The 17682-nt window shown below is 41.9% G+C and overlaps 3 protein-coding genes across 14 annotated transcripts in view; 1 reads left to right on the forward strand and 2 right to left on the reverse strand.

Annotated features, from left to right (window-relative positions):
• Positions 1 to 709: 709 nt before the first annotated feature.
• On the reverse strand, positions 710 to 3467 carry pars2 (prolyl-tRNA synthetase 2, mitochondrial). Of its 3 annotated transcripts, none has more exons than XM_062396373.1 (4): positions 3295 to 3467; positions 2464 to 2800; positions 1879 to 2124; positions 710 to 1793 (listed from the first exon to the last, which is right to left on the reverse strand). In XM_062396373.1, the coding sequence occupies exons 2-4, from the start codon at positions 2776 to 2778 to the stop codon at positions 912 to 914; spliced, it is 1443 nt and encodes a 480-aa protein (XP_062252357.1). In that variant the 5' UTR covers positions 2779 to 2800; positions 3295 to 3467; the 3' UTR covers positions 710 to 911. The 3 variants fall into 3 exon arrangements, with proteins under 3 accessions (XP_062252357.1, XP_062252355.1, XP_062252356.1); XM_062396371.1 differs by having other exon boundaries at positions 2464 to 2803; XM_062396372.1 differs by lacking the exon at positions 3295 to 3467 and having other exon boundaries at positions 2464 to 3268.
• Positions 3468 to 7245: 3778 nt separating this feature from the next.
• insl5a (insulin-like 5a) lies at positions 7246 to 8865 on the forward strand. The gene is made up of 2 exons (XM_062396374.1): positions 7246 to 7417; positions 8542 to 8865. Exons 1-2 carry the CDS (start codon positions 7246 to 7248, stop codon positions 8691 to 8693), a joined length of 324 nt encoding a protein of 107 aa, XP_062252358.1. The 3' UTR covers positions 8694 to 8865.
• An 864-nt stretch (positions 8866 to 9729) lies between these two features.
• sgip1a (SH3GL interacting endocytic adaptor 1a) overlaps positions 9730 to 17682 on the reverse strand; it is a 59619-nt gene continuing 51666 nt past the window's right edge. For all 10 annotated transcript variants that reach the window (XM_062394735.1, XM_062394736.1, XM_062394734.1 and 7 more), the window contains 7 exons: positions 17565 to 17676; positions 16798 to 16953; positions 15482 to 15617; positions 15141 to 15343; positions 14988 to 15052; positions 13889 to 14053; positions 9730 to 13091 (listed from right to left, as the gene is read on the reverse strand). In XM_062394735.1, coding sequence (XP_062250719.1) covers positions 13069 to 13091; positions 13889 to 14053; positions 14988 to 15052; positions 15141 to 15343; positions 15482 to 15617; positions 16798 to 16953; positions 17565 to 17676 — 860 coding nt within the window. In that variant the 3' untranslated portion in view covers positions 9730 to 13068. The remainder of the gene's footprint in view (positions 13092 to 13888; positions 14054 to 14987; positions 15053 to 15140; positions 15344 to 15481; positions 15618 to 16797; positions 16954 to 17564; positions 17677 to 17682) is intronic.

Here is a 17682-nt window from a genome sequence, read left to right on the forward strand (position 1 = left end):
AATTTATAAGAATATATAGATCATAGACATTGCTATACAGCTATTATATGTACAGGTATAGTAGTAAATGAGATCGTGAACAAGCCGGATCTCAGACATTAGTAAACTACTTGTACTGTAGCAGTTAATCATTATTACTTTTCTGCTCTCTATTATTTATATATTTATAAAGTTTTATGCACGTTAGACATTTTTTGATTTTAATTATTCTTCTACCAATGACAATCCTCATACTTTTGACAATGAAGTGTTGGAATGAACATTCTGACGTGATTGCACTTTACTACACTTATATTGATTTTAACTAAATTCAAAAGCGATGACTTGTACTTCATCTCCTTTTCTGACGATTACACATTGATATTTTGCACATTCATTAGTTCATGAAAATGTGACGTGTTGTTACCATTTCACTTGTGATGAGGTATTCACTACAACTTTTACTTACTGTCAATAAAGGACCTGAGAGCTTCTTCCATTAATGGAAATATATAGTTTTATTTTGTGCATTCCATTGTCTTTCCTGACATGGCTGTATTTACGGCATTGATTTGTACAATTGCTACATTTGTATATTATATTATATAAAAACACATACCAAATGATCATAATTTCTTCCCATATCTTGTGTTTTTATTGGCAAAAGAACATGAAAGCCAAGAGGAAAGCAAAACTCTGACTTTCTTAAGTAATTCAAACGAGATGCAAATTCATATTCTAAATATCATTACAAAGCTTTTATTGTGACATTGAGTTATTTGCCAATTGGCCATGTCAATAAGTTTTATAGGTTTTAAACTTTGTGAAATCACCCTCCTGTCCCCTCACAACACATACAATATTTTTCTCCTCCCTCCCTTCCAGCTCAGTGGTAGAAATACACACAATAAAAACATTTATTTCCACCTGATTCATACAGTTTCCACTTTTCCCAGTAGATCTAACAGTCCATCTTTACTGAGGAACATTGTTTCACCTGTCTGCTGACAGATCACCTCAAACCTGGGTGTGTCCTCTAGTGCGCCCTGCCCGACTACAATAACATATGGGTAGCCCAGTCTGTTGGCGTCCTTCAGCCTCTTTCCAATAGTCATTTGTGTACGGTCATCAAGAACGACTTCACCTCTCAAACGTGGCAACGCTTCTCCCAAAGTGTGAACCAGGTCATCGGCTAAAAGAGCCACCTCGTCCACTTTACTGCCTTTCTTTGGAGGGAGAACACAGACCTGGTACGGGGCGAGGAGCCCCGGCCAGCGGATCCCCTCCTCTGTTGACATCACCTCAATGGCTGCAGCGAGAATACGGGTGACTCCAAGACCAAAGCAGCCCATTTCAGCAACACTGGGCTTGTTCTGGGCATTGCTGAAGGTGGCATTGAATAATTGAGAGTATTTTTTCCCCAGGTAAAAGGTGTGTCCCACCTCTATACCCTTCGACTCCACCAGAGTCCCAGTTTCACACTTTGGGCAGTCAGTTTCGTCTGATGACATGGTCTCCACATTAGCAGAGAAGGAGCAGTTCCCACAGACTAGAAGCCGATCCTCGCCGATGTCTGCCGGCAGCTGGAACTCATGGGAGAGTTTACCACCGATATTTCCTGTGTCTGCCTGCACCTGAACACAAAGCAGGCCCAGCCGGGAGAAGAGCCGGGTGTATGCCTGGCATACAGACTCGTAGGTCTGGTACGCAGCTTCCTCACTCACATCGAATGAGTACATGTCCTTCATGTAGAACTCCCTCCCTCGAAGAAGACCAAACTTTGGCTTCGGCTCGTCCCTGAATTTGCGGGTAATCTGTTAAATACAAAAACAACAAATCCAGATGTTTAAGTACAGCCTACCGACACTAACAGATAGATAATAAGAGGTGAAAGCTCACCTGGTAAAGGAGCAAAGGAAGCTGTCTGTAGGAGAGAGTTGCCTGGTGAGCAACCAGAGTGGTCACCGCCTCCTCATGTGTGGGACCCAAGCAGTAGTCGCCTCCATGACGATCTTGCAGACGGAACAACTCCTTTCCCATCAAGTCCCAGCGCTCACTGGTTTTCCACAGATCAGCCGAGCACAGACTGGGCATGTCCATCTTCTGTCCACCGATCCCCTGCATCTCTTGGTCAATCACTCTCACCTGTTCAACAAAGACAGAAGGTTTCGCATTATATACAACCAAAGATTATTTTGCTTGAGTAGCTGCTGGTCTTAACATTTATTTTATTTCATACTTTCCATTAGGATTAAGAAAGTTCTATCTTACACATCTTATTTTAACAGAGCAACTATTATTCATAAGTCATTTTCATAAGTCTAATAACTGATTTAATTTCTCGTTTTCGCCTCTCTTGTATTGCTGGGTCTCATATTCATGTCAGAAGCTCTTTCATGAACCATCTTTGTCAACATGGAACCTCAAGAAGACCCATGGTTACTTTCCATATTTCATTAATTCGAGATGTACATGTTGTCTCACCAGCTTCTCCATGGAGCGGACCGTGGCAGGGAGGTAGTAGTAACAGCCTGGGTTGGACGGGTGGATGAGCCCCGCCTGCTGCATGAGCCTCTGGCTCTTACACGTCATGTCTCCCGGCAGCCGGCTGTCCTGCCCCACATCACGCAGGTTTGATGGCTGGTAGAGGCGTGACACCAGGAGCGGGGGTCTGTACCGAGTGGAGGCAGGAGCGGTGTTGTGTTCAGCACAGCCCGAGTGAGTCCTCTTCAGAAGAATGAAGGTCCTGTGGAGGCGTTGGAACATCCTTGGGTGCAACTGGTGCAGGACCGGCTCCATGACAGGTCCTACGGTGCTGCTGCTGCTGCAGAGATGAGGGGAGACAAAGGGTCACCAGGAAGAAGCTCAGAGGGAACATAGCTCACAAACCAAGACTAACACACTGACTGTTAGAGAAGGTGACAAAGAAATGTCTGGATCTGCCTGTTTCTCCATATCTACTGATAAACCTAATGGGTTCTTCCTCTTATCAGGTTTCACTCCTCTAAATAGCTGAATGTATTTACTTATAATGGAGTATTTTCTTATTAGGCTGTAACTTTACCCAAAGTGAAGGTTCTGACATCATCCTGACAACTGAGACAAACATATATATTATCTACACAACACCTATATAATATGTAAGTGATGAATTGCAGTACATTTGAATTTAGTCTCTGTATCTAACTGGAGTCAAGGTCAACACAGCTCAGTTTCTTTCCTGTCAGGCAGCACAGGAGCCTATTAGCATGTGGTTTGTTTAGCTAGCTTAGCTTAGCTTCCTCAGTTAGCACACAACAAGTCAGTGAGACTCACCTCACGGCCGATAACTCACGTCTGCTGTTCCCAGAATGTTATAGAATATAAAGAAGGTAAACGAGTTAAAAGTGTCATTTGAAGAAAGTGATAAACATGTAGGGTCCCTGCTCCATGTTGCTCTGTCTCCTTCCACACGCTCAGATACTGGTCGCTTCACGCTCACACCGCCACCTGCCGGAGCGGAGGACCCTCTGACATGTTAACATTTACTGAAAACAAAAAATTAAGTTTGTTAGTTTTTTTTAAGAAATACAGAAACTTCGATGTTTCTCAGGGAGGTTCTGTATTGATGAGGAGCTTCCGGTTTCCCACTGATCAGGTGGGTTCGGAGAGAAGAACCAGGATAAACCAACTCTAATTAGAGACAATGATGTATTCATATTTTTGTTATAAAAATAAACGCGGCTCATTCTTCAGATTGATTCTTGAGATTATGCTGTAATGTTGGGGAGTATTTTTTTAGAATAAAGATGTTTGACAGATTTACTTTTTTAAATTTTCAACAGTGGATGCTTTTGCAATAGCAAAGTGATGCTCACATGAATATAAGAAGAAATTAAGTGGTGCTTTATTCATCTAATCGTATTAGTATGTATATGTGTGTGATTCTGTTATTCTATTCAGCAAGACAATACTACTACAATTTCTTCAGCAGGTGGCACTACAGAGTCATAAAGGCATTTTCCATGTACTCTCCAAGGTAAGATTTATTGGCAAATCAAGCTTTAAAGAATGTAACAGCTACCAATCTACTAATACAAATATATGTCTATCTTTAATTATTTTAAATGTTGAGAAACTAAAAGAAAAAACTGATTTTTTTGTAATGATATTGTTGTATTCAAACTTGTATAAATGTTATTATTCTACTAAACAAAAATAAATCCGTACTTGTGCTTTTTGCAGACACTGCACCTCCCACAATGCAACAGGGGCGTTGAGGCCTAGAAACACATCATTAAAGCAGAGAGAATGTTGTTGATCAAAGTCATCGTTTCCATTTAAGTCCAAATCAGTTGTATAAGGTCATCCACTGTCAATTCTGGGCTGAAAACAGGATGCATTTATTGTGAAAAGGAAAAGGTCGACGCAGTGGAGAGGAAAAAGGATGAAGGTTAATTTCAGTGGCCTGAAAACACATTTAATGAGCCGTCTTGAGTTGGTATTATGCCCCCTTATATGTACTCACATCCCTGTCACATAGAAGTTCAAAAAAATGTTACCCAACCACATTTGAATTGGTTTGTTCGCGAACATGATCCTCGACTCTCACACCAACAATGACAGAAAAAGGAAGATAAAATATACTTATCAGTTACTGCATCTTTCTATAAGATATTAGAAATTAACTGATTGACCCTAAAGTATTCAGATCCTTAACTGAAGTCAATGGACCAATACAACAAGGTGAACATACTCTGTTACAAGTAAAATCCCTTAATGCAGGAAAAAGTCCTTGTGAGTGATATATTGTACATACTTTACAATGATAGAAATCTGTTTTGTTTGACTTCGCTTTCATTTTCGACTTTTTGTGTTTTTATTTTTTGCCCATTGCAGACTCCTCCAGAAACGATCTCTAGAAATGGAGACATGTGGTTTTTTAAAACAAATCAAAAGTCAATCCGTCTGCTGCAGGTAAAATCTTTGATACTCTCATTTGGTGGAATTGATGAGTCTTTATTGATCGCACTGTACTATCACACATAACCTTTGCCTTATCTTGACATTATACTGTGCTGAAGCCTGGGTTAGTGCACTTTTGGAGCTTTATAGCATTTTTATGCCGCAATTTTAAGCCAATATTCCCTCAGTCAGTCAATGACATGCAGACACCTGATGGTCCGCTCACATGGCAAACACAGCTGAGTGTCCCTGTGTCTCTCAGGTGGACGCTGTGGAGGACAGCATGCAGGTCTGCAGGTTTTCAGACTGAAGACCCACTCACTCACATGAGCCAATTAGGTTTGTCTTATCCATTTATCTGGTGGTCGTAAGATTCGGCGTCTGACTGTCTCCACGAGATGCAAACAATCTCATTGGGGCAGATTTGATCTGCAAATGTTATAGGATTAAGCATTTTATTATATGAAGATTGTAAATGTACACTGTACACAGATAAAAAGCAGATACAAACATTGGGGTCTCAGGCATCTGTACCACACTGTATGTCCATTACCTGCAGGTTAGCTCTGCAGGTAACTTGCAAAAGATGTCATCACCAATTCACATGTGATTGTCAATAAATAAGAGAGAACCATAAATACGGGACAAAATCCAAGACCAATGTTTTTTGCTAGGATTTAAAATAATAATGTTTTCAGCCAAGAGTCAGACCCCTGCATGAAAAATGCAAGCTGCGCAGAGGTAAACAGAAAATTAAAGGGTTAGAGCTATAGCCTGAGGGCCGCTCCTTTAAGACAAGTCTCACTTCAGGAACAATAGAGTCCAGAGATCAACAAACAAACATATCAGTGCAAACCACTTCAGAATCAGAATCAGAATCAGGTTTAATTGGCCAAGTAAGTTGTACAAACAAGGAATTTGACATGGTGAAGTGGCTCTCAATGTTCTTACATAGAATACACATAACAACACAAAACAAAACAAACAATGCGATGGTCTAAGAAAAGGAAAGAAATGAATTCCCCTTTTCCAAAATAGCATCATTAAGCATCTATGTTAATGTTTCTGTTCAGATCAGCTCATCCGTCATCTGTGAACCATCTTCTCATTGGAGATCTGTGGTGACAAAGTAAAGTCTGTGCTGGTCCCAGTGCCTCGTGTCTTCATGTCCTCATGTCTTCATGTCTTCATGTCTTCATGTCTTCATCTTCCCGGGACAGAAGAGCCCGTACACGTTATAAAGAACCAGAGATCCAGACCTGTAGGTGCAACTGGAGCAGATATTATACATATATGATATGATAATATCAAGTGAACGTTTGTACCTAATCTGCAGAAATGTCCTCGAGACATTCATCCAGAGGATCAACAGCCCTTTATTCTAGGGAGTCAAAGGCCCAAGTAGTGTTGAGTCTTCTCACTGTGCATACGTCAAGATGCTGGACCTGGAAAATGACAATCCAACAAACATGTACAGTACATCTCCCTAACCACTTTAATGTGACCCTATAAAACACTTAAGGTTTGGTCATGGCTGTCTGTCAGCTTAACTGTCTTAGTTCTTATCAGATATCTTTACCTTCCACCCCCATACAAGGGCAGGGATCTCCACAGGGATCTCCACCGTTAATGATTGAGCCGAGATGTCGAGGATTCACATCAGCGACATCATAACGACCCGCGTTATGGACTGTCAACATTTACTTTCTACCTCTCACAGGGCCGGAGCCGCTGTAAAGCTGAAAATGAGCGGGGCCATCAGGGCGTTGTAAAAAGGACGAACACCTGTCTAACTGGGGGGGTGGGGGGTGGGGTCACTGTGTATCACTTCATTAGTGGTGCGGTGCAGCGAGGGTCACTGCAATCAGGGCCTTCGAGTCACGTAATCCCGTGGGAGGATGAAGAGGCTGCTCCTCGTAATGTCCACTGTCAAATGAAGGTTGTAAAAAAGCTCTGATGGCTTTCACTCTCTCAGAGACGGCTGGAAATGGTGATGGAGGGGAGGACCGGAAACACAACATGACAACAGTGTGAGTGAGTGTTTGTGTGTGTGTGTGTGTGTGTGTGTGTGTGTCTATGTGTGTGTGTGGGTTGGGCCAAGGGCCATCTACAGGAGGAGGAGGGGGGGGGGGGGGATGCTCAGCATTGATGGACTGCAAGGTGGATGCTATATAATGCAAGATAGAAGCAAGCCCTGGATCAATGACCGGCTGCTGCTCTCAGAAGACGTGAAACCAAAGAGACAGAAAACAAACCCAACCAGGACCCAAACAGCTGCAGCTCCTGAGCATCCTGAAGAGACGAGACACTGAGGTATCCAAGATGAAGACTCTGGTGATTGTGTCCCTGCTCCTGTGTGCGTTGGCGTGCACCGTCCAGGTGAGAGCGGAGGTGAAGGCAGTGAAGCTGTGTGGTCGAGAGTTCCTGAGAGCCGTGGTCTACACCTGCGGAGGCTCCCGCTGGAGGAGACTCCTCACCGAGACAGACGGGGACGGTGAGACCACTTCTTTTCATATTCTAGAGTCCAAATGTCTTTTGCTTTGGTTCAGATTTTGCACGTGTATCCAGAAAATTATAAAATAACATACAAACACTCTGAGTTTATTAATCCTAAATGTTATGTATGCCACAGGGTTTGTGATTCTACTAATATTCTCTATTTACTTGGTACAATTGGTTTTCTACTTTCATCTCAGGTCTCAAAGGGAATACACTGTCCCTCAACGTACCCGAGTGCCTTTCTGTTTCCAGAAGCAGCTTTAGATTAATATAAAATCATCTAATTTCAATGTCTGACAGGGTCACACATATATTCTGTATCAGCTTCTTCCAGTTCTTCTTTTCACTCATATTAGGAGCGAGACTTAAGTGATGTATTCGTTAAAACTTTGAGAATTCCACTTGAAATGAAAACACAGTTCTGTAGTTTTTGAAAATTGTTGACCACATCAACGGATGTAGAAAACCAAGTCAAGTAAACTAAATTTGATAAAATCCTGCAGCTTGCATCCATCTCTTCCGGAATCATATTTTCTTTACTGTTAATTGTTAGTGAATGAAATCTGACTTTGTTGCTCTTTATTTCTGTTTGATTTCACTTTCCATATCTCTCTCTCTCTCCTTCTATTGAAGCATCTCTGCATTTCACTCCCCTTCCTCCCATGCATCATATGCCACAGTTTGAACTCGTCATTAGGAGACAGGTGCCGTCAGGGCTCATTATGCCAGAGGCCACATATCATGATTAAGTGCTGGAGCGGCATCTTCCCTGGATCCTCACAAGCAAACCCAGTTAGCAGATCAGCTGTTCTGATTAGAAAGAAGTAATGTGACACTGCACAAGACAAATAGCAGCGAGTTAATCAGCGCAGCCATTTGGAGTTTCCTTATTTAATGAGAACATGGATATAAATAAGAAAAGACTGATCTAAGAGCATCTGTCCATTCATTACTCTGCCAGGGGATGGGGAAAGTTATGAATAAATCTATATTCGACTGAATTACCTTTCATTATACGCCCACTTCTTCCACAAACACAAGATTGCATCCGATGACAGTGACATTAAAGGTGGATAGAGGACATTCTCTGAGGAGGTTCCCTGTGTTTTGTGGTTGCAGCTCTGCCGACAGAGGAACAGAGCAGCCTGGAGACCCAGAGCGGCAGCAGCTCCTCGACCGCTGCACTGACCAGACGAGACATGAATAACATACTGACCACCGCGTGCTGCCAGGTGGGCTGCAGGAAGAGTGACCTGACCTTCCTCTGCTGAGGGCGACTCCCCCTCCTCTTCTTCACTCACTCTCCAACGGAACCGAAGTGACTGTTTTCATCTCGCCTGCCAAATCTGAATTGATTTAAAACCAATCTGATCGCCGTCTTGTTCGTAAAAATAACGCTCACGTCCACATTTGCTGCTTTTCAAATTGCTTTGGATATTTTGTTCTGGGTTCTGGTTGAGTAGTTTGACCTGTGTAGACTGTAAAACATGTTTCTGAAAACAAATGCGACTCATACAAATAGAGTAGAATTAGGAAAAAGGAACATATTTGGAGTAAATGCACTCAGGGCTGATTAGTGATTCTAAAGTGCAGGAGCTTCTCACCTCCCACTCAGATTCTCCAGGCTCCTGTTTGTAGTGAGTAACCAGCAGGTTTGTAAATGTGTCCTTACTGCTTTAATGTATTTATAGCAAACTTGAGCTGTGTTCTATCATTTTGCTATTTTTTGTCAAATAAATCTTCTGGCACAGAGTATACATTCTGTGAGGTGTGACTTCTTTCTACAGACACTGGACCATGGCTATATAATAATCTATAAAGATCACTGTGGTTACCAGCCTGAACGATGGAACTGACTCATCAGTATAATCAGGCTGGTCCGACACATCTCTCTGTTTTCTGAGGAGTGTTTTCTCTCTTGAGACCAAATGAGTCATAAGGAACACGACACGTCATGTGGTTTTTGGTAAACGAGCAGAACTGAACTGACTCTGGACGTCATGATTAACAACTTAATAGAACACATGAAAGCTACTAAGGCTTTTAATATATCTTTATATGTATTTTCATACACAAACATCTGAAGAACCCCAGAAATGATCTTGCGAGCCTGTGGTTGAGAATCACTGATGAATTTTCCTTCTGTTCAAAGTCTTTGTTCAATTTCATATCGATGTATCAAACGGTTGTTGGGATATTTCACTGTGTTGGAACCGGCTGAGCCCGAGAACATGTCGTACTTCTTTATGGATGTTTTCCCGATCACATACAAATGCGTCACTGAAAGAAACCTGCAAACACGCAGCATCCATTTATAACTTTTATTGGTTTTGGAAAGAAGCAAACTAAGTTTCTCAGTTGATCTTAGCGTTGTTATGTACTGTACAAACAGCTTGCACACGTGTTTGAGGTTAACGGTACAGAACCAAAAAGCATTCTGGCGTATAGCACACAGACACACTCCCTGCTCTCATCTCAACACTAACACAGGTAACTGACACTCAGCACAACACGTCATTTCAGTACTACCTATCATCATAGATGCCCCACATTTTACGGCATGCTCTGCATGCAATAATGAATTACTGCAGGACAAAGTCACCACGGAGATGAAGATCTGGGGAGAAAAGAAGTTTTGATCCTGTTTTGTTAGAAGACACAAAGACTAACCGCCAGCAGACTGAGAGAGTTCTGTTCTGCCTTTCAAAGTGAAAGACCTGTAAGCTGTAGTGCTAATTTAAACAGATGCATGATGGGTAATGTGTACGGAGAGCCTGTGTAGATAATGCTGTAGTGACTGTTGCACTGTTTTGAGATTCACCCAGAAGGTCAGGACTTTCTTTCAGGCACGGGGATTCCTCCACGACGGACAAGCCTGAAATGAAGTGTGACCAGACCAAAGACTTACCAGGAGCTAAATGGCACCAATCAGCATCGTCTCTCTGTTTAAAAACTGTTCCTCGCTCTGGGTCCGCAAACAAAAAAGAGATTTCCATTTTAATGGCAGGGCCCAGATCAGATTTTTATTGTTGGTAAAAGGACCACAGGTTTAAAAACGACCTCCGATCCAGGGAGCGTGGGACTACGCTGCAGCGACGCCCCGGAGAGGACTGTGATTGGTTGCATTTAGCGAAAAAGCGACATGTAGTACAGAGAGGTTCAGCTACACTTCACACACACTTTTTTGTTCTTCACGTTGAGTGTCAGAGCATTCAGAAAGTTCAACATCATCAGCACAGTGTTTTTAATCACATTAAACAATATAATATTTTTTCATTATTTTATCCGTTTTAAAAATATCCAGCTCATTATCGTCCTGTACAGAGGAGCGACTGACATAAAATACAAAAAGAAAAAACAAACAAAAAAAAGCATTTTGGTCGACTCCACTCCACAACCTCATTCAGCTCATGTCATCTCACAGAGACCATTACAATTATGCAAAATAAAGCCATGGGTTTGAGCGCTGCTGGGATGACTGGGGATCTGCTTGTGATAGAATAAGTTCAGGAGCCACTGAGGTGAACGGGAAACAGGAGAGAAGCTTAACTGACGACACGCGGTCGATTCTAATCCGAGTTTTTTTATCACTATGAGGTTTTGATTTAAAAGGGAAAAAAGGGAAACTGGTCCCATTTAAAGCAAAAAACATCCCGTCACCAAGGTTCACCAAACTTGGTCTCTGTTGTTCGAGGCGAACTTAGAGCATTTATTGTCTCGTTGTTATTTTTACGGGAACAATTCAGAACTGTGGGAAACATGTTTGTTGGCTTTACTGTTGAGAATCAGATGTGAAAAAGGGCATCGATCTCACATAAGAAGCTAAAGTGAACATTATACATCAAGTTATCATGGATCAAAATCTACTGGTGCAGATGGAAAACGCCCGGAAATTGAGGCTAAATCGGCCAGAAAAAGAAAACTTATCAGTCACCTCAGATTTCTCTAATTTCCTGTTTTTATGATAATCTCAGCTCAACATGTCCTATCTTCAGCTTCCTGTTTGACGTAAAGACATAAGAAAGGTTTTAATCTTCTCGTTAAACGCTCAGAAACCACATGAAAACTGAATATTTCCCAAAATGCTAAACTGGTTCTTTACAGTGTGGAACTCGCCCATGGTCCAGCTAACTCTACATTAACACTGCTTTCACAAAGCATAACACAGCATCCAGGAAGATATTTATTTTTTGTTTTCTTTTTAAATTACCCCCACACCCATATATAGCTCGAATCTTCTCTTGCACGTGAGTTAAAAAATTATATCTGAAATAAATTCCCAAAATTATACCTTATACTGTACACGGGTTACCCAACTACACAGATAACAAAAGAAAAGAAAAGAGAGTTCAAATATTTATACCTTTAAGGGTTCTGAGTTGTGTGGTACCATTCAAATTCTATTCATATACAGAATCACATGTTTTTATACAACGAGTCGCCGTCATCAATAAATAAAAATAGAATGCTGTCGTGTACTCTGGAGTCTAACACTGCCGTCCTGGGAACAACAGAAAGGCTACCTGACAATACGAGGAAAACACCAAACGCCCTTTAAGATATATATATATATTATTGGTTTAAAATGACACTTTATACATTTCTTTTGTTCTGACGGGAAAAAAGAAAACAGTTTTTTCTTATTCAGCAACGAGTACATTGATTCATCATTGCAGCTGCCTAACTTGCTAAAACCTCTGTGTGTGTGTGTCTGTGTGTGTGTGTGTGTGTCTGTTGCAGAAAAGTAAAATACCAGTTCGACTGATCAGTGCAATTATATTGAAAAAAGGAAGTGATCCATAGACATGTGACCCTGTAGTACCAGTAGGCGATGCATGAAAATCGGTTTGTAGTAAGTCAATGTTGCGTTTCATCCGATCGCACGCACACACACACACGTCGTCCTCTCTGCGACAACGTGTGTCGAGCTGCATCGGTAAATGCATTTTAATTTGCAGGCAAGAGCCACACAAATGGCTGCCGTCTGCGTGCGACAATGGGGACAGCCGCCTCTGGCTTCACGCCCGGACCCAACACAAGGATTACTCAGAGAGCTGTGATTTTCTTATGAGCTAATGAAGGCGTATGACTTACTAAGTATTGTCCTATAGGCCCTGCTTCAGCTCAACTGGGTCTGACTTTGGATGTGCCAGAGCTGGAGGTGTGTGTGTGTGTGTGTGTGTGTGTGTGTGTGTGTGTCTGACTACAAAGACTTCACTCAAGCATAGCTTTCACTGCATGAATGTTCAGGACTGGGGACAGCAAACGTCACCCAGAGGTGCGGTTTGAGCGAAACTCAGGTCGGGTCAGGCAGCTGCAGTGAAACTTTTAAAAACACCACCAAACATTGACCGGAGGAGGAGGATGGAGACAAGGGGACAGACTTCAGAGGAGCGGGAGAACCCAGGTGTCGAACTGCAGCAATACAGATGTTGAATGGGTACAAATACAATAATTACGTGACCTAAAACAGTTTCCACAATGTTATATGCGAGTTATACAATACTGCTGGGTAGGATCTGCAGATCTGTCGCGTGGGTTCAGAAAAGGTCCGTGGAGAGTCTGCCTGGTGTCGGTCTGTCCTCTGTGTCGTCCTCAGTCCACTGCCGTCCTTAAGTTCAACAGTGTTGTTCTCAGTAGCATAGGTTAGTTGTCGGCCAGGTATTTTCCTGAAAGACAAATCGATGAAACGTTGAAATGCTTCGGTCCATTTATGGATTGATTACAGAGCTGTTACAGAGGTTAAGGTAAAAAGATGGAGAGACGTGATGCAGAGACACTGTGTGAGTGGTTTGTGCAGAAGTGTCACTATTTGTCCTGGAGTCATAAACAAAGAGAAACTCATTCAAGTCGTGATATTTTTCTGGTTTTCTTTAGCATGAGGACACGGTCACACAAACACAAACACAAAGCATGTTGGTGGCTCGAGTTAACTGGAAGTGACTGGGAGGCGAAGTTCACATCTGAAACATTTACGTATGTGTGACCGGGCCATAACCATAATTCACTCACATATGTCTCTGATGGGCACACTGTAAACAGGAAGTGCTTATAGCTGATTAGACAAAGTTGTAATCCTGCCAGGTTTTTGCCAAGTAACATTTTATCGGCGTTAATAATGAGCCTAATGCCTAATAAAGTATATGTAAAGCCTGTTATGCATTATTAGTTTTTGTACAGTTTGGTACGTAAACACTGTCATTTCATACAGATTAGATTTCAATAAAGAATAAAAAAGATCAATCCTATTTATTGTTTATTACTTTCCCTTAAAAAACTATTTTACAAAGAAAATGTATCAATCAAACAATCAAATATTTATGAAATACATACACAATGTGTATTTTACATGAAATGATTATGATCATGACTCTTTCATTTGGCTTTTCATGGTCTAACATCATATGAATGAATCAAATAGGTTCCCATGTTGAAACCAGTTAAAATGTGATCGTAGAGATCTCACCTGCGGCAAACCTCTTCTTGACGAGAGAGAAGCGGTAGCCGGGCCCAGCCAGTTCAATGTCACAGCCCGACAGCGTGCTGCCCTCACTGGTGAACTGCACCGCCAGTGGAGCCGGTTTACTGGGACCCTCCGTTAGCTGGAAGCGCGCCAACAGCGACCCCACACCTGAGGGAAGAGGCTGGTTTTAGAATCACGGAGACAGTTCAAAAAGTCTAACATAGGAATAACAATTCAGAAATGGAAACTAGTTTGACAGACAGCTGAAAGAAAGTTCGGATCCGAAATGATAATCGACGGTATCGGCTCTCAGGAGCAAAGCCTGTTCAGTGTCGACATGCTCAGTGAAAGATTTCAAGGAGGCACTGAGTTAACTTTATCTGAAAAGAAAATTACCCATAATCAGAAGGTCACTTTGTCCATAAAAGAATATTAAAATGATAAAAGAAACCAACACTGCAAATGATCCACGTCCAAAAGAAGCCGAGTTAATCTGATCACGTTTGATTTTATTTTCTATCGTAAAGAAAATGGATTTATCTTGTTCATGGTCCTTTTCCTGGAGTTCAGGAAAGTACATAATGTGGTTATTCTTTATATAAATATTATACTGGGAGAATAAAAGAAGCTCTGGAAAAGGCACTTGACCACAGTGCAGTGAGACGTCACAGTTATATAACAGCAAATCAGGAGGTCTGTAACTGTAATACCATTTGTAGACAGGCGGGGGCAGTGTGTACCTCCGAGCTGACACCTGTATTTGGCTTCAGTCGCCTCAAAGGTGTCATGAACGATGTCTTAATCAGGTGAGAACTTTTTTACGTTTCTACCCTGGCTCTGATTGTTTCAACTTTAAACAGTTTTTAATCGTTTCCTATAGTAATCATGCTCTTGAGCAGACAGCTCCATGTTACACAGCAAACTGGTGTAACCCTTGAGCTGGTTCAGTCTGAGTGACAGTAAAGTTTAAATATAGAAGGGAGAAGCTCCAAGCCGGTCGGATTTTACAACATCATTTTTCACAGAACAGTGGAAGCCAGGGTTTCCGGGAACCAGAACTACTACAGGGCAACACATCACAATATCCTCACACTCTACTTACCTCCGTTGTCAGATTTCTGTGAGATGTCGGGAATCTTCCAGTGGATTCTTTGCTGCTCTGCGTTCCTGTCGGGAAGAAAACACGACCAGTGAAGAATTATTACTTTTCACATTTAAAACTGCATCACATGACGAGGGCATGTCCGGACTGTACCATGCAGCAGGAGGTAAGACAGCCTGCAGTTTGGAAACCCCCCCGTCGACCGGGACGAGGAACTGGACGTTGTTGAGCGCCATCGGCGTCGTCATGGCCTCGCCGTTGTACTTGTAGTCTATTCTCAGGTCAGTGCTGGTGGGCTCACAGCGCCAGCTCACCGCCAGGTTCAGAGGAGTGGACTGGTGGCCCTGCGAAGACACCTGATGGAGACACAAAGCAATGCATCCACATTTCAACTCCGTGTTACGTTGAGCTCGCTCGTGCACCGCTGCATCTACGTTTAGCAAACAAGAACTTGGGGCTGTAAGTACTTCAGATGTATATCTCAGTAACTGTACCTGGTACTTGAGCATGTCGACGTTGTAGTATGTCGCCTGTGGCTTCTGCTCCGACACCTTCTTTAAGTGGGATATCAGGTTTGGCATGTTCACCCAGAAGTCCTTGGCATCGGCCTTGGCTTTAGTGGTGGTGTCACTGGAGGGGGGAGCACGGAGACAAGCGAAGTGTAAATACAGACATGTTAATCTGATCCTGGTGTTTTGTAACCTGGTGAATCTCGTACAGATGAACTGTAAAGTGCTTAATCTGGTTCATTGGTCAGCATTTTAATTTGAAAAGCTAGCCATATGACATCATAGGGGACTGCGGAAAAGAAACATTCAAACAGCTTCTTGCTTTTGTAAAATAAAAGGAACATATAAAGAGATCAGGCTTCAGTTACAGTTAATACTATATTCCTCATATTTGTTTAATTCTTCTTTTCATATATATTGTTTTCTAATGAACATACTCTGACCTACAGTTTGTATTTATTGTCCTTCTCTTGATCCGTTTATATTTCTATTCTTGGCTGGAGCGACTGTAACGAAACCCGATTTCTGATTCTGATAACAGGAATAATGATCCTGCTGTAAAGTCTTGTACTTTTTATTTCCACTGAGTGTTTTTCTTATTATAATTAAAAATAGTTTTCCATTTTTACAACAGGTGCAAACATGACTCAGAGAAGCACGATCAACAAAAACTGACCTTGGCTCAGTGACGTTGTTCTGAAAAGTCAGATGAACTCAGTGACTCAACATGTGATCTGCACTGGAGTCTGAAATGATCTGCACCGAGCTTTACTCATCCTCACTAGTCATCACTTCACCCGTTCATACAAGATCAGATGAGTTCTTTTCCTTTTTGAAATCACAGTCTTATTTATTTTCCATATATAAAGTAAATTGACTTTTCCCTGTTTAAGAAAAGTGTAACAATAATCGCTTTTCCTCTGCTAATATAACATATCACAAATGTGAGCGTTGTGTGGAAATGTTATGATGAAATATATTACGACAAATGAATCAGACATTTTTCATAATTTAAAAACAAATCAAGAAGGTGACGTTTTTATCTTAAGGATTTTGATTATACTGTATGAGGTTACATGCGGCATGCTCTTAAAGTGAAATTAATGTTACCAATATAAATTTAAACGCACAGTGAGAACAAATATGTGATTTAATTAAAGTGAAATCATGACAGAAAGTTAGACATTAGACGAGGTCAGTTTCATTTTCTTTGGCACTACATCTCTGCCTCTGGTTAAAACCTGTGTATTGATTGTGTTCCCTCTGAGGGTGAGGTGGTGAATTCACTGCAGGGTCATTACCAGCAGAGGAGCTGGGGGTTAGGCAGCACATGCTCCAGTCGGCTGTAGTTGGTTATGCTGAAGGTTAGCACGGCGGGGGACGGGTTATTGGCAAAGTGCCGCGTAATTCCCGCCGGAAACGACAAAACCATCTCACCTATGATCTTCACGACACACCTGAGAGGAGAGGGACACGGTTAGAGAAGAGGAGGGCGGAGAGAACGATGCAAAACATGTAATCATTAAATCCACATTACCTTGGATATTTAGTTTGTCAGCAACACAAAACCATTACATGTATATATATCGTTCCACTGTATTGAACATTACAATATTTCTGTTTTCCGACAGTTTTTTTTCACGTTTCATCAGGAAATATGACGGAAAAAAAAATCGGGCACATGTAGGGGACTGATATCCATGTGTGTGTGTGTGTGTGTGTGTGTGTGTTGCTGCAGCTCGATTGAATTCAGGAGGACTGTTGGGTCTTGGTGAACATATGCAGATGTTTGTCAGCGACTCCCTGTGTTCAGCATTTTGCGAATCATGATTCATACAACATGAAAAGTTTAAAATCACTGGTTATTATCAATGCAAAATCCCGAGTTCAAACAACTTTAATCCTCTCAAATCAAAACACAGAACATTTTCCTGTGACTGTGCAGAGCTGGACAATCCACTGGTAAATGACACAGAGCAGATTCATGACATTCAGTGCTGCTGTGCTGCTGTTTAAATGCTGTGGCTGTATATAGTGTCTCTGTGAGCTGAAGAGTCTGTTGACGTACTTGCTGGGGTCGGCTCCTTTAAAGAAGGCATTGACCGTCTCAGTGAACGCAGCGGCCACGGGAAGAGTGTCCTGAGCCCCCATGGTGAGAGGACTGGGCCCTCTGGAGCAGCCTGGAC

This window comes from Platichthys flesus, chromosome 9 (genome assembly GCF_949316205.1).
Source record: "Platichthys flesus chromosome 9, fPlaFle2.1, whole genome shotgun sequence".
NCBI lineage: Eukaryota > Metazoa > Chordata > Actinopteri > Pleuronectiformes > Pleuronectidae > Platichthys > Platichthys flesus.